The sequence below is a fragment of the Phlebotomus papatasi genome, chromosome 3 (assembly GCF_024763615.1).
Source record: "Phlebotomus papatasi isolate M1 chromosome 3, Ppap_2.1, whole genome shotgun sequence".
Classification (NCBI taxonomy): Eukaryota; Metazoa; Arthropoda; class Insecta; order Diptera; family Psychodidae; genus Phlebotomus; species Phlebotomus papatasi.
Window position 1 is genome coordinate 31,578,198 of NC_077224.1, and position 21,451 is coordinate 31,599,648.

Consider the following 21,451-nt stretch of genomic DNA (forward strand, 5'->3'; position numbering starts at 1 on the left):
AGAAGGCGAATCTTTGTCGCCATCATCAGACCATCTTCTGCAGATAGAGGATGGAAAGAGAAGGGAACACGAGGAGGACTCCGGAAGATTGGACTTCTACACTTCAGGAGAGGAGACTCGTCCTTGTCCTTATAACCTCCTGTACTGTAAGCTCATGTGAAGCCCCTGTTTAACTTTTCACTAGTAATTGCGATAATACTTAGAGGGCAGAATCAATTTATTACATATTCCTTTTGAGTTATAACCTTCCGAATCTTTCTAAATAGATTTCTCCGGACTGTTGTTGAATAAAACTAGTTACTTTCTTTTGCTCGAATAAAGCCCTTCTTTAAATATTATAATTCCATTTTTCTTCAAAATATCTAATAAAGTTTATAACAATATCCTGATACGATAATAATAATAATAACTTAACTACAGTAAAGTTCCTCAAATATGAACATTTGCGGGATAGAGACTACATTTATCACTCCTCAATTGTAGAACTCAGAGGCAAAATTAAACATATTTTGTGCTTGAGCCAAAGGATATGTTCAATTTTGCCTCTGAGCTCCATAAATATAAACAATATTTTCAAAAATGTAATGAAATTCATGTGAAATGCACTTACCATAAGTCCAGAAAAATAAGTTTAGAAATTTTATCGCTGATAATAGTGAAACACCACAAAAAATGGTTCTAATTCAGTCTCCACGGAAAACTTTCTTCACGTAACCTCAAATTTTACTTTTTGAGTTCAAGTATCATTACTCCGAGAAAACTAGGATGGTAAAATTTATCATCCTTTATTCAACGTTTTAATAGCCGAATAGTAAAAAAAAAGTCACCCAGCAAACGCAATATTAGATCGGACTGTAAAAATTGTAGAATATACGTGCTCGCCTTTAGAATTTACTATCCTACGGATAGTACATTCTAATAGCCGGATGAAAAATTTTAATATTAGGATATTAGATTTTACAAGTCAGATGGTAGATTTAACTAGCTGGATTGTTGGACGGTAGATTTTACTAACCGATAGAGTAAATTTTACTAGCCGAATATTGAAATGCGAAATCTTGCATATTTTTCTCCCTGTTGAATTCTATGATCCAATATTCGACTAGTAAAATTTACTATCCGTCTAGTTAAATCTACTATCCGGATATTAGAATCTAAGAGAGGTCAAGGTAAAATCTAAAGGCGAATAGTAAATTTAATATCCATAGGATAGTACATTTTAAAAATTCGAAGCAGTAGATTCTAAAGGAAGGTGTCTATGGAGGATAGTATTTTCTAGTATCTTTTGAGGTGATAGAATTTAATGATAGTCAGCCCAAATTTTCTCGGTGTCATACTTGAAGAGTTACATATTTGAGGTATTTGACTGTAATCAACATTATTTTTTTAAGTTTGTCCACACAATTGTCATATTGATGTTTTCTACTCAGTAGGGTAAAGTACCCTCACTCGACCATTTCCTCGACTTGAACGGTGGGTTAATTTTTGAATATTTGATGGTCAATTTCTATGAAATTGTCATTGATTCGTATTATTTATGGAATAATTGACATATTAATGTTAGATCATACGCTAAATACTAAAACAAATATAAATAAATCGAATAAATATCTACAACTAGGTAAAGAGGGCACTTTACCTTATTTGGGTTTCCATGTAATATATGCAGATTTTCGTGGTTTTTTCCTAAATCAAAATAACATTGACCTAATTTTCCAGACAAATTTCGACTCTTTATTTAATTTAAATTTTGATTTAGAGTGAAAATGAAGTGACAATGTATTTGTAGTACTCAAGTAAATCGATAGAGAACCACAATTTTGATTAAAACAAATTATACCATAGAAATGGTTTATTTGCAGCATAGAATTAATGTGAAAGAAGGCTCTGAACACACTTGATATATATTATTTCCTTGCTAATTGCTTCACAATAATTCCAGTTTTAGCTATATCAGTAAGAAACAGATAAAGGCAATAAATTAGAATTATACAAGTTCTTCTTGAATGAAGATAATTAATAAAGTGAGTGGCAATGGTAAATTTAGCATCCGGAAGGCATTTCTGTTCTTTTTCTGACAGAGACCATAAAGATACGAACAGTGCACCATGGAGTCCCATAACATATACATACATTCTCGTTAGACGTCGCTGATGATGGAATCTGTGGTTGACGGGCTCTGGACAGCAGTTAAAGCTAAATAGGGGCAAATTGGCTCGATGGGTAGGATTTTGCTTACAGTCTCAACGAATTGGAACTGGGAGGTGGATTTGAGTGGGGCTATAAAAACAGTCCCCTGTAGAATGTGAATAAAACATCCCTTGTGAGATTTCGCTTTTTAGTGCTCGTGGCAAAATAAAGCTTTTGACCAAATATCAAATGCGAATGACAATATAAAAGTGTGTTATTTGTATGCGATGTCAGAAAATATTATATCATAATTCTGTGAAAATTGTAGTAAAAAAATCATTTTTTTTTAAATAACTGACATAAAACAAAGTTATATGTTAGTTTACATTTACAATAAAGCCATACTTCTTAAGCTTTACCGCGTAAGACGACAGAAGTATATAAGAAGTGAAAACACGAGATTTTGACATTTTAGCTTCCTCTCCTTTATTCCTTGATAACGATTCGGAGCTTCCTTCTTTAGATCTACAATATATATATGCATGCATACAACATAGTGTTACGAATTTTGGATTAACAATTCAAATTCATGCCTAAAAAATTTGTTATTTAATAAGTCTAACTCATTAAAATAAAGACTCTAAAGGAGGTGTCGTTCGCGATGAGTTGTGGTTGACGAACCCTTCATTAAAACCCTTAAACTAAAATCAATTAATTTTAGTTTAAGATGAGATTTTCATCTTAAGTTAGAATTCATGTGAGCAACACTTAAATATTTATCCAAAAGTATGAAGCTGAAATCCGTAGAATTGAATTGGACCAGAGTTGGTCGATTCCCACAATCTAATGACTGCCTTTTGGACAAGAGAATGTGTTGGCGATCTGTCGCCCCGTTTTCCCCACTCTTGAAGAGAGAGAGAGAGAGAGAGAGAGAGAGAGAGTGTTGGCGATATTTCGTTCCGTTCTCTCCACAGGAGCGGATAGTGTGAGGTTCTAGGCCCCGTTATCCCCTGAGACAATGTGTGAGGCAATTTTCTACCCCATTCTCTCCAGACAGTATGGTTTGGCGGTCTCTCGCCCAGTCCCCCTTACTCAGGAAGAAAAGAGTGTAGGCGATCTCTCGCCCCATCCCCCTCACTCAGAAAAAAGAGTGTGTTGGCCATGTTGGCGATCTGTCGCCCCGTTCTCCTCGCTCTGGAAGCGCAGAGTGTGATGGCGATCTAGGGCGGTCCCCTCGGTCTGGGGAGAATTGGAAAGCAGTTAGGGGTCGCCGTTACCAGGGAGGAGAACTTGAGACAGAACTGAACTGACAGAAAAGTGATATATGTAGACCGACTACAACAATCTAAAATTTGATTAACTTGCACAAAGGAATTTTTGAGAAAAATGATTTTGAATTTTGATGAATTTTGACGCTATCGCAGCGCCACCTGTGGTGACTTTATGAACTTCCATCTGAAAGTGCTCATCGAGACGAAACCAAAACCCCAAAATTAAACTCAAAATGTTAATTAGAACCGGAGATAGAGGCCGGTCAATATTCGAACTTTGAACCCTTATAGCTCGGGTCAGGGGTTATGGATCGACTTAAATATTTTTTTGGTTGATAGGTATAATCAGCGGCTATAACATACTAAAATTTAAGCCCGATGCATAAAGGAATTTTTGAGTTATTTAATTTAGAAAATTGAAAAATATTCTTTTTAATAGGAGCGCTCCTAGCGGTGGTTTTATGAACTTGCGATGTTAGAAGGGGAAGTGTCATTTCACGAGAGTTTTCCAAAACGTCCTCATTTTTTAAATTCTGACAATTAGAACCGGAGTTATGGCCATTTTAAGAAATGTTTTTTGGACCCTTATATCTCGGGTCAGGGGACCTTAAGTTTAGTATTTATCGAAAGCCCTAAGACCCAGCTATAACGTACTAAAATTTGAGCCCGATCGATGCCATAGGAGCGGAGCTATTGAGAAAACAAAAAAAAGGTGGGTATTCAAAATGGCGGAAGGAGGGGTGGGGGGTGGGGGGTCAGTGCACCAAGTTGCAATTTTCATACGATTTGTAGCATTTAGGAGCTATTAAGCTCCAAAGAGCGGCCGGACGGGAATGGTTTTTAGCTATCCATATATTCATGATCAGGATGTGGCCAAACACATTCTGGCAAAGTTTAGGGGCCCATCGGAGGACATGAGATTTTGTTAGGATTATAGTAGGTGAGATTGTTAAAAATCTCACCTAATATTTATGTAAGGACATGGTAATTTTGTGATAAAATTTGTGGGTTTATTACCCGTGCAATCATTTTCCAACAAAATAATTTTCTTCACGTGATTTTAAGCTCTTTGACCGATTAAAAGTTCTCTTGTCTTTTCTCTCTTGTCTTAAGATTTTTTGATTAGGTCTATGATCACAATGTAAGGAATCTTAAGCTATCATTAATTTGTAAGTGAACAATATTATGGCAAAAACAACAAAAAAATGAACTCGAATTACAAAAAACATACAGGATGCTAAATTTTTTGAGTATAACATACTGAAGAAACTTTTCTAAATTTATTCGAACTTTTTAAAGACCTTACTTCTTTAAAACCAGTGATAAGCCCAGATAAGCTTATGGTAGCTGAGATTCTTTACAGGCGACCTCGAAATGCGTGCAACTCGGGGTGCTTGCAAATCGGAATGCGTGAAAATTCGATTGTGAATTAAATTTTGGGGGTAAAGAATCGCGTCGAGCAAACGGTTCTCGGCCACCGAAATGGATAAAATTTTCCTTTACAGTTAAAAATAACAGTCGAGGATCAACCAAAATCTGGGATGAGGATTTTGTCTCCAGAAAAACTGTTAAAATTCTCATATGGCATTTAACTAATGCATGTGACAATATGTTTTGATAGCGGTTTAGTAATTGATATATAGATTGCAGGTATCAAATTAGATATAATTGATTTGCTTTGCAATAACTAGAATGAAAGCTCAGCTAATGGAACTTTAGTACGGTCTTTTGCATCCGGTAATCCTCTTACATCTCATTATTCATGAGGTTTGTGAGTGATTATATTGCACAAGGCATATATGTATAAATTAAACATGTGAAATTCAACTGCAATAACTCAATGCAGTATTGAAAGATACAAAAGTTGATAATCTTTCATTGGGTATTTTTTCAAAGAATTGACATGACAATATATTATTTAAAAAAAAATCAATAAAAAAAGATAATAAAGAATTTACACAAAGAATAAGATGAATATTAAATTCATTTAAAGTTTTCATTTTCTCTGTGAGTATTATTTTCCCGATATAATTTTTATATTTTCATTTCCCTCCAATAAATTTTCCACTATATCACTTGATAGTGTTCAATAGTAGTAAGGAAGGTTTATGATTAATCTATAACAGTTTGTGGTAGGTGAAATTCTTTATGTGGTGCAATTTCCGATTCATGTAAATGCGATTTGGAATCGACAGAAATATAGTTTATATGAATTTTCAGTAGAAATTTGTAGAATTTTACATTAATATCAGTCATAATCCCAGATATGATTGTTGTAGAAGAGATTAATTTAAGGCAACCAGAGGTATGCTTCAACATTGAAGCACAAAAACTAGAACAAGCTTTATAATCCAATGAATTAAACTTTCATTAAAAATGTGGAAAAAATTAATACACTGTAATAAGTACAATGTATCTTTTAACATCATATTAATCATTAAGTTAAAGTTTTAGGTGAATTTTACGCAATTAAATAGATTCTTTAAAAACTCAAGAAAATCTTACGAAGACGTAATCAGTAAAATAAGCAATAAAAGGTTAAAATAATTAACTTTAGGGCCTGAAATGTGTTATTTGAAAAACAATTTAAAAAGTTCCGGTTTTTTCTTGGGTTTTAACTATAAAATAAGCTTATGAATTTTTTTATTGCTCGAACTCAAAGAGAAAGTAGTAATGGAAGGAACGCTACCATCGGATGACTTCGGACAACTCAATTTTGTTTTCCATGATCTTAATGGATTTGACCAATGGCTCTTTTCGGGAAATTTGAGACACTCTGGACTACTTATTAAAATTTAATAACTATTTGGATCAAATTAATTAAGAACATATTGAAGAAATGAAATGTTTGAAGCTTCTGGAAGTAGTTGTTCGAAAGTAGCACGCTTTCCTCTTTATATTATAATCAACTTTTTTTCAAATACTTATCATTGTGGAAATTACTGTAAGAAATATTAACTTCAAGTACTCGGTGACTCTTCCTAAAAAAAACATTATCTAGAAACTTTTCCCTCGTTTCCCTATCTCCTGTCTTCCCTCCACAACCATGTTTTCTGAGTTTTTCTCAAAAATGGCTCTAGTGATTTCTTTTACTTTCGAATATGTTTTGAAAGCAGTTCATGCGAACTTTTTATCCTTCCACCTATAACAGAAAAATTGGCATCGAATTTTTGAAGGTCAAAGTTAAACCACTTTGGAGGGTCTATTCTTCAAGAATTGCTTAAATTTGGAAAAAACGGAAAGTAAAAATGGAAGTAGAGTTTATGAACAAGAAATCGCGCGAAAATATCTCTTTTTAGATAATTTATTTCATATAAGAATTATGACCTGCACATTTTCCGCGGAGCTGCTGCGACTTGGCCCTGTAGTGAATTACTTTAGCAATTTACTTTGGTAAAAATAAATGGATCACTAAGGATCATTTGAAAAGTATAATTTTTTTTTACTAAATAATAAATAAATAATAACAATGAAAAGTCATCTTTGGTGTTCACTTTGATGAGAGCAATATGTTGTGAGTGATAAGTTTATTATAAAATACATGCTCCAATGTGTTAAATGTACATTCAAAGTTTGAAATTTGATCTATTCTTTGCAAAAGGATCAAATTTAGATCAATTTGATGCTTTTATGTTTACCAGTGTAGACGAGTAAGAGAAAAAAAATATTATTTACCCTTTAAAAACTAATTGAATTAGCATTTAATTGTTTTTAAAGTCCTAAATCGAGTAGGGTAAGTTGCGGTTACTTTTGGAATTATGTCTATTTTGGAATTTTGGGATTTTCTCACTGTTTCATATGGACAAAGAGAAGTAGCAAAACCACGAAGAAGTTTAAAACTTCTTCGTTCAGGAGTACTTCGTTGGCTTTTCCTTTTGCCATTTAAAATTGTTACACTGAGAAAAAAGAGAGGCTGCGATTAACTTCTTTTCGTCATAAGTTCAACACTTTTTGGGTGTAAAAATATATCAACATTTTTTAATGTTAATTTTACACCTGTTAAGGGTAAAATCAACATGAAAGAAGAGTAACATTAACCCATAATACACCTAAAAAGGGTAATATTTACACCGTTTTCAGATACTGCAGGGTAAAATTAACATTTCCGGAATGTCATTTTAACTTTTTCGGATTTCTCTCAGTGTAGGAAATCTCACAGTGCAAAATAAGACATGATTCCAAATTACCCCATATTACCCTAATGATCAATTTTTTTTTGACTGTAATACATTTGCTACTGATTTGTACACACTGCCTATATCAACGAGTGAAGTAAACAGGTTTAAATGTTAAAACTTCTATATCTTTAGAGTCACATAGGTTATATCGCCTAAAATATTTTTATTATTTTTTTACGATATTTTTTTTTTTATAAAAATGTTTTAAATTTAAAAGTTAAGATCAGAGATTATTAATAATAATAGTAGTTTATTTAATTCACAATAATAATAGGGTCATGCCTCTTACGATTGTGAAAAAAAGAAATAAAGAATTAAAAAAAATTAATTACAACAATACGAGAAAAAAAATAAAGAAAGAAAAAAGGAGGAAAAAAGAAGAAAAAGTTGAGCGTTAATTTCTCAAAGGCTCAGCCTGAAAATGTCGCCGAACAGCATACGCACAGTTACGGCTATTATCCGGAATGGCATTGTGAAGTACTATGCCCTTCACAAACAGTGTGCGTTTCACTGTTTGTCACTGTTAGATTTAAGTACTATAAGTCTTTTTATTTATTTACTTTTTATTTTAAGAAAATTTATTGACTATCAATAAATGAAAATTGGGAAATTCCAGTGGGTTGAATTTCGAGTCCAAAGGCTCTAAGAATCAGTTACATAGATAATTCTAAGCACGATCCACATGACAGTAACTGAGGAATAGAAAAGTGTGGTTCCGCAAGCCAAAAAAGATATAGGGGGTGGCATATGATGAAAGTAATACAGAGTTTCATTTTCACCAGATATTTTCACCAGATAAAACCTATACTGAAAATTTTAAGTCAATTTCCAAAGCTTTAGATGTATATATTTATCATATATTTGTGTGAAAAATACTTTGGCAGTGTTAAAGTCTGATAGGTGGACATAAAATTACGAGCAGAATGCAATACATGAAATTTTTTTATTAGGAATTTCGCCTAATAAGTACAGGTGATTTTGCTGGATCGATGTTCCGCTGATATTCCTTGCATACTCAGCGTTTTTGGATCGAAGCCAACTTTAACTTTATCTAATTAGGCTTTGTACAAGTATGTTTTGTCAAGATTTGCAATAATTTTGGGCGATTACTGCAGGATTTGAATGAATTTGCAATTTTCGGCAAAGATTAAATATGGGATGAATTACCTAAGAAGCTATTTCAGGTCAAAATTTTAATATCTTAGAGCTTGATCTTGAGTTTTAATAATCTTGATCTTCAATATAATAATAATAATAATAATAATAATAATAATAATAGTGGTGGCACAACGTTCCATAGAGGATTAGGCCTTCCCGCAAGGGGAGTTTGGAACATCCATTTTTATTTTTTCTTGGGGTGTCAGTCCCATGCCCGTGGAATCAAGTGCAGTGAAGCTCACTGGATGCCATTTGAACACCTTTAACGTCAGAAAAGTTCCTGGTGACCTAAAGGGGATTCGAACCCGGGACACTTGCATCATAGAGCGAGTGCTCTACCACTTGACCCACTGAGTGCCCTATTGATCTTCAACAGTCCCTTTTATTAATCGTATTGAGATGTTATAAATGTATTTAATGATATTATATTATCATAGCTCATATTAGAAGAAATTTGCTAAGTCCATCGTAGTCTGTTCAGGAGCCCCTCTATACATACATAAGGGATGCTTCTATCCCATCTACCGTGTCCTCGGATATTTTTTTAGCATTTTACTACGTTTCCTCGCATGTAAAAATGTTTCCTTGCGGACACTTAGTTCTGTGCCCTAGGTAGGACTCGAAACGAATTTACATCGCAAGAATCGAATCAGAGATCTTTCCGATAAAAAACCTGGATGGTGCTCTTACCAATTGCTCCATGAAATTCCCAAACTTTCAATCCCCTGATCCAAGATATTGTACGACAAAATGAATAATAAGATAATTCTAAATCCGGTTCTAAATACACAAATTCAGGCATAACATACAAAGAACATATGAAGGCAGGACACGAATGTCCCTTCCGGAAGCGTCAGTGGAACCCGAATGTCCCGGAAGGGACATTCGTGTCCTGCCTTCATATTATCTTCACGTCAGTTTAACCACTTCGTTACATACAAAGAACACACAGAGGATCGCAAAATATTATAAATCTTTAGATCTTCAAACTCGAATATCAAGTCCATATTTTCTGTTTTGATGAAATTTTAGTATGTTGTACACGAATCCTAAACCCTTTTTTAGCGACATACGCTCTCCTGCAGCCTAACAGAGTCTAGTTATAAAAAGTTTTAAAGTGATTGTACTATTATATTTCTGGTGTTTTTAATTTGTTAATTGTGGGTTAATCGAAAGTCTACGGTTTATTCGACGAGATTCTTTGTACATCATTGTTGGTCTCAAAGTACTCTGGAGTTACTCTATACGAGACATTGAATATATATACACATATATGTATATATAAATATATATAATACCACGTAGGAGTGTTGTTTTTCCATAATAGTGAGCAGTATCATAAAATTGCAATTAAGACTCATCTCAGTTGGTATTTATTAAATAAATGTCTGATAAATTAAATAGATGAAATATTCTAACAATTAAAATTAATTGCCAGGAAGTTAATAGTGAATTCCCCAGTAATGATGAAGTTATGGCAAATATTCAATGGGAGTATGAAAATTATGCTACACAATTTTGTAAAAATCATTTACAATAATAGTCACAATTTCCTTGGGGATAAATCACAGGGATAGCACAAAAACTTAAAAAAAGATGTGTTATTTTCCTATGAGTCTTGAAAAAGGAACCTACACGTAGTTTTCCATATAACACGCACACTTAAACAATTCACATCATATCTATCCAGGGTTGTGAATACGACTGCAGACGCTGGAAGTATGTGATATGGATGAGGAGCCGGATCTATCGCAGGAGATACTCCTGATTTTGTCATGGAAGGAGAAGCGAGAAAGAGTTTTAAATACAACTAGAAAAGTCCTCCGAAATATACTAGGATGACGGTGAAAGCAGCAAGTTTCTGGTGATTGCGCCGAATATATATTTTCAGGGAGAGAAAAACACGAAAGCTGGCGATTTATGGCGGAGCTAATACTCTCTCTGACTCTCTCAGACTCTGCGCCATGGAAATCCAACAGTTATATATATATATATATATATATATATATATATATATATATATATATAATATAAATATATCTACTATATATATATTATATATATATATATATATATATATATAGTATTAACTGGAAGTAAGTCGTGGAGGACGAAAATATAAATAAATTTTTCCTGAATATTCTCACACTGGAAGAAGCTTATTTAATTTTATCACATGCCGTTGAAAGCAAATATTCAGGAAAAGGTATTCGTGGCTAAGGTGAAAAGACTGCCTATATGAGATAGGTCACAAAATATATAGTTGACACAGGATATCTCAAAATACATTTTGGTAATGGAAATAGCCGCAATAGGAATACAAAAATCATCAAAAGCACTCGAATTCGCAAAACCATAGTTCAAAATTCACTTCATTTTATCTTCTTCACATTTTAAACAATTTCAATAATTTATTAAAGACCAGTGTATCTATTTAACTTATGTTCAGTTTCTCAATTAAGCTAAGGAAACATATATGTTGCCTATATTATACTCTACCCTATAGGGTAGAGTAATCACTTAGGATTACTTTAAAAAAAAGTAAAATTAATTTAATAAAAAACTTTGAATTATTATTATTATAAAGTAATTCAAATTTGATCCCTATATAGATTCGTCAATCTAATAGTCCTCCAGCATTAAGACTTATTAAAAAAAAATACTTGTATTAAGAATGCGAAACACATCTCGTCGCCACTTAAATTGGTTCAAACTCGATTATTTTGAAAGATATAATTAAAAGAATACAGTCATCGTTACTTGATTTTTTTTCACAAAAATAATATAAAATTAAAGGGACAGATAATCCTAACCGGCTTATGTAGGTGAGATTCTTAATGTGAGCTAACTTGGAATGCATGCAAATTCGATTTAGAGCTGAAGTTGGGGTACGCCATTCAGTTATTTTGAATCAAATTCGCGAAATTATGCAAATTTTGTATTGAAACCAAAATATCAAGGATTTGGATGGAGTGACAGAAAAGTGATATATGGGTGAAATGTAGACCATAATGTTCTCTATAATTTTGCCGTAGAACTTGATCTAATCGATTACTCAGAAGCCAAGATAATCGAGGTTTTTTGTTTCTTAACTTGTTTTTTCATCCAGAGTGCCCCAAGTAGTCATTTGTTGAACTTCAACTATATCAAAGAATTGTTGTATTTTGTGAGACTTTCCATTTAAAACCCTATTTTAAGTATCTTGGTCGAGAAGAAGTAGTTAAATTGGTATCTGAGTGGTTTCAAAGTGTTATTATGGGAAAAATCAATTTCTTCACACTTAAACGACAAAATCGGACAGATCGCATTATCTGATCGAAAAATGATGTATGGACGAAATATAGAGACAAATGTTCTCTACAATTATGTCGAAGTAATCATCAAAATCGGTTCAGCGACAGTCGAGATAATTGAGGTTATGTGATATTGAAATTGGTTTTTCGACTGTGGCGCCCCTGGTGTTGGTCCCACAAAGTTCAAATGTTCTGGAAAGTTGTAGCATTTGGTGAGATCTTTCGTTTAAGCCCTCACTCATCAAAATCGTTCAAATAGAACCGGATATACCGGATATACAAATAGAACCGGAGAGATATGATTTTTTGAATTTTGTGAACTTTGACCCCTCATATCTCCGGTTCTGTTTTAACCACAACGCACATTTGCACAATTTTGGAAACGTCCTAGACTGGACTACAACATGCTAAAATTTGATTAACTTGCACAATGCCGTTTTTGAGAAATATGAGTTTGAAATTCGATGAATTTTGACGCTATCGTAGCGCCACCTGTGGTGACTTTTTGAACTCCTATTCGAAAGTGCTCATCGAGACGAAACCAAAAAGGTAAAATTTAGGTCGCTATGTTAATTAGAACCGGAGATAGAGGCCGGTCAATATTCGAACTTTGAACCCTTATAGCTGGGGTCAGGGGTTATGGATCGACTTAAGTATTTTTTTAGTTTGATAGGTATAATCAACGGCTACAACATACTAAAATTTCAGCCCGATGCACAATGGAATTTTTGAGTTATTTAATTTAGAAAATTTAAAAATATTCTTTTTAAAAATAGCGCCCCTAGCGGTGGTTTTATGAACTTGCGATGTTAGAATGGGAAGTGGCATTTCATGAGAGCTTTCCAAAAAGCCCTCACTTTTTAAAATCTGACAATTAGAACCGGAGTTATGGCCATTTTAAGAATTTTTTTTTTGGACCCTTATAGCTAGGGTCAGGGGGGTCGGGGGACCTTAAGTTTGGTATTGATGGAAAGCCCTAAGGCCCAGCTATAATATACTAAAATTTGAGCCCGATCGATGCCATAGGGGCTGAGCTATTGAGAAAACAAAAAAGGGAGGTATTCAAAATGGCGGTAGGAAAGATGGGGGGTGGGGGGTCATTGCACCAAGTTGCAATTTTCACCCGATATAAAACCTTTGACGAGAACCGCAAGTCGATATCTTTTTTAGTTTAGGAGCTATTAAGCTCCAAAGAGCGGCCGGCCGGCCGGCCGGGAACGTAAATTAGCCACATATATTATATATTCGAGGGTACTCAAGTGTTAAGGCAAGTGTCAACATCGGATTTTTTGGCTGCCGAGAAAATTTTGTCTAAATTTTGTATTTCTCGTTACCGAGACTCAATTTCAGTGTACCAATTGGCGGACAGAGGCCACGGGCATCTCAACCGTGTGTTGGTTCCTTTTTCCGTGGCTCCTGCAGCTTAAAAACTAATAATATCTGACGGTCGATCTGACAGCTACGTGGCATTGGAGCTTTTCTACGAGTGGTCCTTTCTTCAAGTGAAGAGTTTGGTTGTTACGCTGCAGTAGATCTGGTGACGAGAGGATCGGAGGAACAGGACGATATCGACTTGTGGCTAAGGATCTTTGTCTCAAATACCAAGAAGCATCTGACGGTCGATCTGACAGCTACGTGGCACTGGGAATTTCTACGAGTGGTTTTTTCTTCAAGTGATGAGCTCTGCTGTAACGCTGCAGTTGATCTGGTGACGAGAGGATCAGGAGGAGTAAGGCGACGTCGACTTGTGCTTCAGGATCTCTGTGTGAGAAATTTTGGGGCGCTGTTGAAGGAGATTCATCGTGACATACGGGAGACTGTGAGTTTTGCATCAAGGGCGCATTACTCTGGTTTGGATCTTTGCCAAGATCTCTTAAACTAAGAATTTTTAAAAGTTCAAATAATTCAAAGGGAAATCTCTTAAGTTAAGAAGTTTTAAGAAGTTCTTTATTTTTTCAAAGGGGTTGGTATATGTCGGTGCGAAAAGTAGCAAGCTTAGAAGAACTTAAAGAAAGTTCAGTAAAGAGGGCTCGAAGCACAGAGGATATTAGAAATTTTTTGAAAAGTGTAAGAGTAGAAGAAAGAAGGGAAGCGAGAGATTCTATAAGAGGGGGGTCCAAGCTAACTGAGAACAATCCAAACGTAACCGAAAAGAGTGTAAATATGCCTTTCTCGCCCGGTAAATCCAAGGAGTCACCCACGGAGACTGTAACTGTAGTGCAAGCTATAGAAAAATTAGCAATTGAAATGAAACAAATGAGAAAGGACTATTCATCGCTAATAGAAGAAATTAAAGAAGTGAGGAAAGAATTGCAAAAGGCTCACGAAGAGAGAGAAAAGGAGGTAAAGATATGGAAAGAAGATTTCGGAAAGTTAACTGCTAGAGTGGAACAGCTTGAAAGGCGCGAAAGGAAGAAAAACCTCGTATTGACTAACGTACAATTGACGGGGGATGGATCGGTAAGGGAAAAGCTTGTAAAATTTCTCGAGGAACATCTTGAATTGAGTACTGAGATAGAGGATGCCTTTAGTGTGGGTAGAAAGAAAACCAGGTGGATAGTTAAATTAAGAAGTTTGGAAGATAAGAGAGAAGTGATGAGAAAGAAAAGTCTGTTGAGAGGAAAGAAAATAAATGGGGATAGCGTATACATTGATGATGATCTTACTGAAGCTGAAATGAGAGTGCAAAAACTATTGAGAGACAGGGGAAGAAAAGAAAGGGAAGATGGAAAAGTGGCGAAAGTTGGATATCAAAAAATTTTTATTGATGGTGAAAGATGGGATTGGAGCGAGAAGGATAATGGAATAGTAAAGAGTTCTTTTTTAAGGAGATTTTCCTCACGAGAGCGAATGGACGATCAGTAACGGCTATACAAAACAATTCGGACAAAAGACAAATAAAAATATTATTTTGGAATGTTTCGGGACTACGATCTAAAGATGACAATTTTTGGGAATATGTGAAGGAGATGGAGATTGTCTTTTTAGTAGAAACTTGGATTGAAAAAAAAGAGTTAGCAGTATGGGAAAATAAGTTACCAAGAGAATATAACTGGTTGTGGACACCTGCAATTAGAGAGAGTAATAAAGGTAGAGCAATTGGAGGAATTTTGAGTGGAGTAAGGAAAGAATTAACAGAAAGGGCGAAATCTAACGAAGAAAATGATTTACAAATGCGAGAGATATTGATAAATGGAGAACCTTGGCGGTTGATAGGAGTTTACAATAGAGCTTGTACAAAAGAGATTAAAAAATGTGTTGAGGATTATTTAGAGGATAGTAAGAACAAACACATAATTCTCGGAGGGGACATGAATGCAAGAATCGGACATTTAGGGAGCACGGCTATACAGGAACGGGGACCAATGGAAAAAAGAACCACGAAAGACCCAGTCACGAATGGTGAAGGAAAAGACTGGATGGCTCTGGCTGACCGAAATGGTTTGCTTTTATTAAACGGAAATAAGGAAGGGGATGCAAATGGTAATTTCACATATATGGGGTACAGAGGTCAAACAGTTATAGATTACACATTTGCGGACGAGAGTGCATGGGAGAGAATACAAAAATTTGAGATAACGGAAAGGACGGAGTCGGATCATTTTCCACAAGTCGTGGTATTAGAGAGTGCCTTCATAAATAAAAGAAGTAAAGACAATATGATATATAGACAAGTTTGGACAGAAACAGGAAAACGAAGATTTAAGGAAAAGGTTAAATCGAGAATGCAGGAGATCACAGCGAGTGAAGATATAGTAAATTTGGAGGAAACATTAGGAAAATGTGTCATTACACGGGAAGATAAACGAAGATCAATGTTTCAATGTATATGGTGGGACAAGGAATGTTGGGAAAGAAGAGTACAAGTTGCGTCTATGTTGAGAAAATGGAAAAGAGGAGAAGTTCAGGCTGACGAATATCTTAAAATAAGGAGAGAGTACAAAAGAATATGTAAAAGGAAAAAGAGGGAAGCAGAGGAGAAACTAAAACTTAAACTGAAGAAAATGAAAAATATAAATAGTGCGTGGGATCATATAAACAGATATAGAAAAACTAACAGGGTCAGAAAAGACGAAAATATTTCACCGGAAGAGTGGGAAGCTCACTTCAGAGGACTTTTGAATGTGCAAAGGGATGAGGAAACGTACGTGGATGTTGAAATAGTAAGCTCTGAAGATATAGAGAGAATATCAGAACGGGAAATTGAAAAGGCTATTGAAAAACTAAAAAACAGGAAAGCACCTGGTGAAGACGGAATAAGACCAGAAATATGGAAGAATGTAGATAAAGCGGTTAGAGACAAGATGAGAGATCACTTAAATGAAATTCTGGACAGCGGTGAAATACCCGAAAAGTGGACAAAAGCAATAATCTGGCCTATTCTCAAGAAAGCAGACAAAACTAGAGTTGAAAATTATAGAGGAATATCGCTGCTGAACACTAGTTACAAAATCTTTGCCACAATCCTGGCAGAAAGACTTCAGAACGAAGTAGATAGGCTAGGAATTTTGCCGGAGACACAGTCAGGATTCAGACCAGGAAGATCAACTATGGATAATATATTTATTTTGAACTATGTCGCCCAGCGAACATTAGCACTGAACAAAAAGTTGTACGTGGTTTTTGTTGATATCAAGGCGGCCTTCGACAATATAATCAGGGAAAAATTATGGGAAAAAATGAATAAATGTGGTATTAACTCGCAGCTGATAAATGCTATAAGAAAACTTTATAAAAGAACATATATGAATATAGAGGGAAGAGTATTTGCAACGAATAGAGGGGTTCGTCAAGGATGTCCATTAAGCCCTCTTCTATTCGCAATTTATATAGGAGAGGTAGAGGAAATTTTTAAAAAAGGAATTTTTGGAGGAATTCAGATTGGAGGTATAAGAATTTTTACCATGGCATATGCTGATGATCTTATATTAATGGCAAATACAGCAAGAGAGTTGAAGCAGATGTTAAAATTGTTTGAGACTTACTTGAAAGATATAGGGTTGAAGTTAAGCGTAGAGAAAACTAAAACCATGGTTTTTAGCAGAGGAGGAAGGATTAGCAAAGAGCGATGGACATGGGAAAAGCAAGAACTCGAAGAAGTTAAAGCATATAAGTATCTAGGATACATTATCAAGAATAATGGTAAAAACAACGATCACTTAAAAGAGCAAGCAAAAAAAGCACGACAGAAACTAGGCCAAATCTGGAATATAGGAGAGAAACATTTCAAAGACAACTTTTGTATAAGGAAGGAGATGTTTAATACTTTGATAAGAAGCGGTATGCTCTACGGTTGTGAAATCTGGGGATATGAAAGCTGCGGAGAACTCGAAGTGATTCAGAGAAAATACTTCAAGTGGGTGTTAGGGCTTAAACAGAGCACAAAAAGTGCAATCTTAGAAACTGAGACCAAAATAGAGAGAATATCCACGGTAGCAGCCAGCAGAGCAATAAAGTTCGAGGAGAATATCAGATTGAGCCCGAATCAGGTATTGAAAGAGTGTGCGAACGAGATGAGGAGGAGAGTTCAATCGGAATCAACATGGATGAAAAGCAGAAGAAAGTTCTTCGAAAGAGTTGGTTATTCTGAGAGGATAATTAACACGAGGCTGGAGGAAGGTATGTCGCTGTGGTGCGAGTTACATAAAAAAGATCAAGAATGGGTCGATCAAGAAAGATATAACGCACTGTCAGATGAATACAAAATCCTATGGACGCCTTGGATGCCGAGGTATTTGAAAAGAGGAATGGCAACAAAAATACTTGCAAAATACAGATGTGAAAATGGGGAAAGGGCATTAGAGAGATGGAGGAGTGAGAGGGAGAAAAAATGCGTTTTTTGTAACATAGGCCTTGACGATCTAAGACACATCTTAGTAGGGTGCTGTAGAGATATAAAAGGTAGGGAAGATAGGAGTGAAATTTTGTGTGAGGATGGAAGAGGAATAGATTATCTGAAAAGATTAGAGATTGCCAGAAATACCAATGTTGACAATAATGTATAAACAATGTATTTACAAAGGTCCAAAATGGACGCAAATAAAGAATTATTATTATTATATATTCGGGATCAGGAAGTGCTGAAACACATTTTGGCCAAGTTTGAGCTCGATCGGACGACATGAAATTTTGTTAGGATTATAGTAGGTGAGATTATTAAGAATCTCACCTAATATTACCTAATGAAATACAAATTTTGTCCTTGCGACGGGTGTAGTTAAATAAATTAGTAGACGAATTTACTTAACCAATAACCCGTACGATAAGAAATCGGTGATATTAATTTGATAAGAAATATTAAATTTGATGCACTTGATCTAAACATTGCCTCAAAAATACATTAAAAAAAATCCAAAACAAATGAACATTTTTTGGTAAACTGCTAAACTAAAAAAGAAAACTGCTAACCTTCTTATTCAGGCTTGACCCTTAATCTTATACGGGCTTCAGATCTAAGACTTAGCCATATGGCTTAATTGCTCTAATTTCTTATCAATCATGATTTTTCGGAAAAATTTTGCTTAGGAGTGGATTATTACAGATAAGTGACCTATAGAGTTATCAAAAAGCATTAAAATTGATTACTATTTAGGATTTTGAGACCTTCGGGAACTGGGCTAAACCTCTAGTCTGAAGACCGTTTTACAATGCCATTTTGAAAATTTTCCGTTTCAGTTTTCTCAATGACACCGCTCATATGGCATAGATCTTTTGAAAAATTATATATGTTAGTTGGGCCATTTAGCTTTCGATCAACAAGAAAACTTGACTCTTGACTCTTAACTTAACAGCATCACATAATCCGACAGAAGGGGAATAATTAACACTTTTTCAAAAAAACAGTTTGAAAATTTCCCAACTAGGTAGTGCGGCTATAGCTTAAAAAATTAAAATAATTTTTTTGAAAAACCATTATGTAAATCGTTCAAATTTAGCAATGTGTGACTCTAACTTGGGGTTGAGATAGTGGGCAGTAGCAACAGGAGAAGTAAGTGGACCAATCTGATCAAATAAATCTAATTTGTTTATCTTGAGTACAAATCAATTGTACAAAAAAAACTATATTTTAGTAAAAGATTTGAAAGCCGGAGGATCAACGCTAAAATTTATAAAATGTATAACACCATATCCCAATTTCCGGTAAACCGATTCTGGCATTAAGTAATATATAATTCAATTTAATTCAATTTCAATTAAATGTATTTCTCCTCAATTATGCTTATTTGAGGCTCTCGACCGACATACCGTGACTGATCTCATCAGACAGAGAATAATTATAAAAGATAATAACGACTAGATTTTAATATTACATTGTGTATCGTTTAGTTTATTTTATCTGTTGGGTTTTGGTTCATTCCTTAAAAAAAAGAATTTTTCCTATGAAAATAAAACTGTAAAAATGCTTAGATGCCAAAATATAAATATTTATAATCAGTGAGTTTGTTTAAAACGATTTTCAAATATTTATAAAGTTAGACATTCTTCTAAAATATTTTAATCATTCGCATAATCTAACATTAATATGCCAATATCTCGAAGTTTGGAGTATTATAAAAAAGTCAAATTTTAAGGGGTTACGTTGGTCAAAAAGACTGAAAACACTATCATTTCTCTAATTTTTATTTGAAAATAACAAATTTTTATTTTAGCTCAAGATCTTAAGTATATAAAAGCAGAACATTTGAATTATATTTTCTGAAATTTTCATTTCACAATCTTTAAAATGCAGCCATTTCCAAACCTGATTTTCGGAATTTGAAAAGACATACTTCTCTGTGAACAAGATTTCTCAGAATATATTCATTTGACGTCAAGATTCTAAATATTTCCTATTTTAATAAATTTTTAAGATGATTTTAGGTAATACGAAAAACTCTTTATTTTTTCTTTGCTAAAACCATTGTCCAAAGTTAATACCAAAACTGCTATTATTTTTTTTCTGTCTAAAGTTCTGTTAATACCCAACAAAAGCTAGCTGAATTTAGTTATAATTTGCTTATATATGGGCATAAATTTGTGGAAAGTGAATCTTTAAAAAGTTATCTCAGCCGACTGAAAACGCCCCATTCTTCCCTAATATTAAAATAAAGATTATTTTAGCAATCAAATCAGGGTCCACTAGGAAGCCCTAAGTGAACCCTCATCGATATTTACATCGTTGGGGCTCTTTAAACATGATGTATGTAATTGGTGGACTGGTCACATATTTTACCCAAAATTTTCTTTTTGGAATATTATAAAACAATTTTGATTTATATACATGTGAAGCAATGTAAGTCCCTATAGCAAACATTAAAAAAAATAACATACAACTTCTTTCTTTTTGAGTTATACCAATATATGAACTTTCCCTTTAACATTTTCCCATTAAATTGATTTCTCAAATATACACATTTTACACATTTGAAAAGTTATTTCTTGTGTACAAATTGTGGGTTTTCTTTTATTTCACATTAAGCATGAAATTCTCTTTTAAGACTATGATTAAAATTTTATATATATATAAAATATTACATGAAAAATCGAGCTTGGTTTTCCTTGGAAATCCAAAACATATTTGGTGTGGCGAGCAATATCATGAACACTTGGAATTGAAGTGCAAAGTTCAACGAGTTTAAAAATACTATGCATATACAAAATAAACGTAATACAATATCTGTGTTATATAGTGACGTGACTTACATTCATACATATCTTGTCCATCATCCCCCTCGTCCGACATATCACTGCCTCGTAGTTTTGTCCAAGCTGAAAAATCCGTAAAAATATCACTTAGAGCTTAATTAATGGCGTTAAGGCTTCTTTGCCTTTCTGGTATTCCATTATGTAAATTAAACTAAAATGAGTGTATCACTGGACAAAAAAACTGACCTTTTTTTAGGAAACGCAGAACAAATCCGTGTTTCGAGCACAAACACTCCTTCCTTTGCTCCTCCACGTCCCGCGTTTCCGCGATACTTGCAACTCGATTCACCACTGTCGTTCTTTCAACTGCTACGTACAGAAGATTAGAATTTCAAACACCTTCTAAGAATGCTTCAATTGTTATTTTGGAACTCTTCTCTTAGCCTTTTGTTTAAATAACAAAAGTTTATGGATTTCTTCTTCTTTCGTTGGAAAGTCAAACTAAGCGGTCGAATACTACAAATTAAATATCACCGAAAGAGTATGTTTACAGGGCGATTGACAAAAATGATCATGTAGTCATGTCAGATTTTGGACTGTCGCCAAATGCATTTCTAAAGAGTTTATGATGACAGACTCACTGTCGGAAAATTGACTGGGTGGATACAGTTCTCTGAATACAGCATTCAATATGGAACATCAAAAAATCCAATTGAGCTGTAAAGTCTATTGCAACTAGATGAAACTATTTTTGCAACAATCAGTTGAGTAACAAGATTTTTTGTTTTGAGCAGTC

The 21,451-nt window shown here is 34.3% G+C and overlaps 1 protein-coding gene across 1 annotated transcript in view; it reads right to left on the reverse strand.

Moving 5' to 3' along the window:
* Window positions 1-21,156, reverse strand: part of LOC129805284 (Kv channel-interacting protein 4) — a 91,482-nt gene extending 70,326 nt beyond the window's left edge. The window contains exons 1-2 of the mRNA XM_055853103.1: window positions 20,902-21,156; window positions 20,713-20,778 (exon numbers count right to left, since the gene is read on the reverse strand). Coding sequence (XP_055709078.1) covers window positions 20,713-20,752 — 40 coding nt within the window. The 5' untranslated portion in view covers window positions 20,753-20,778; window positions 20,902-21,156. The remainder of the gene's footprint in view (window positions 1-20,712; window positions 20,779-20,901) is intronic.
* Window positions 21,157-21,451: the final 295 nt, after the last annotated feature.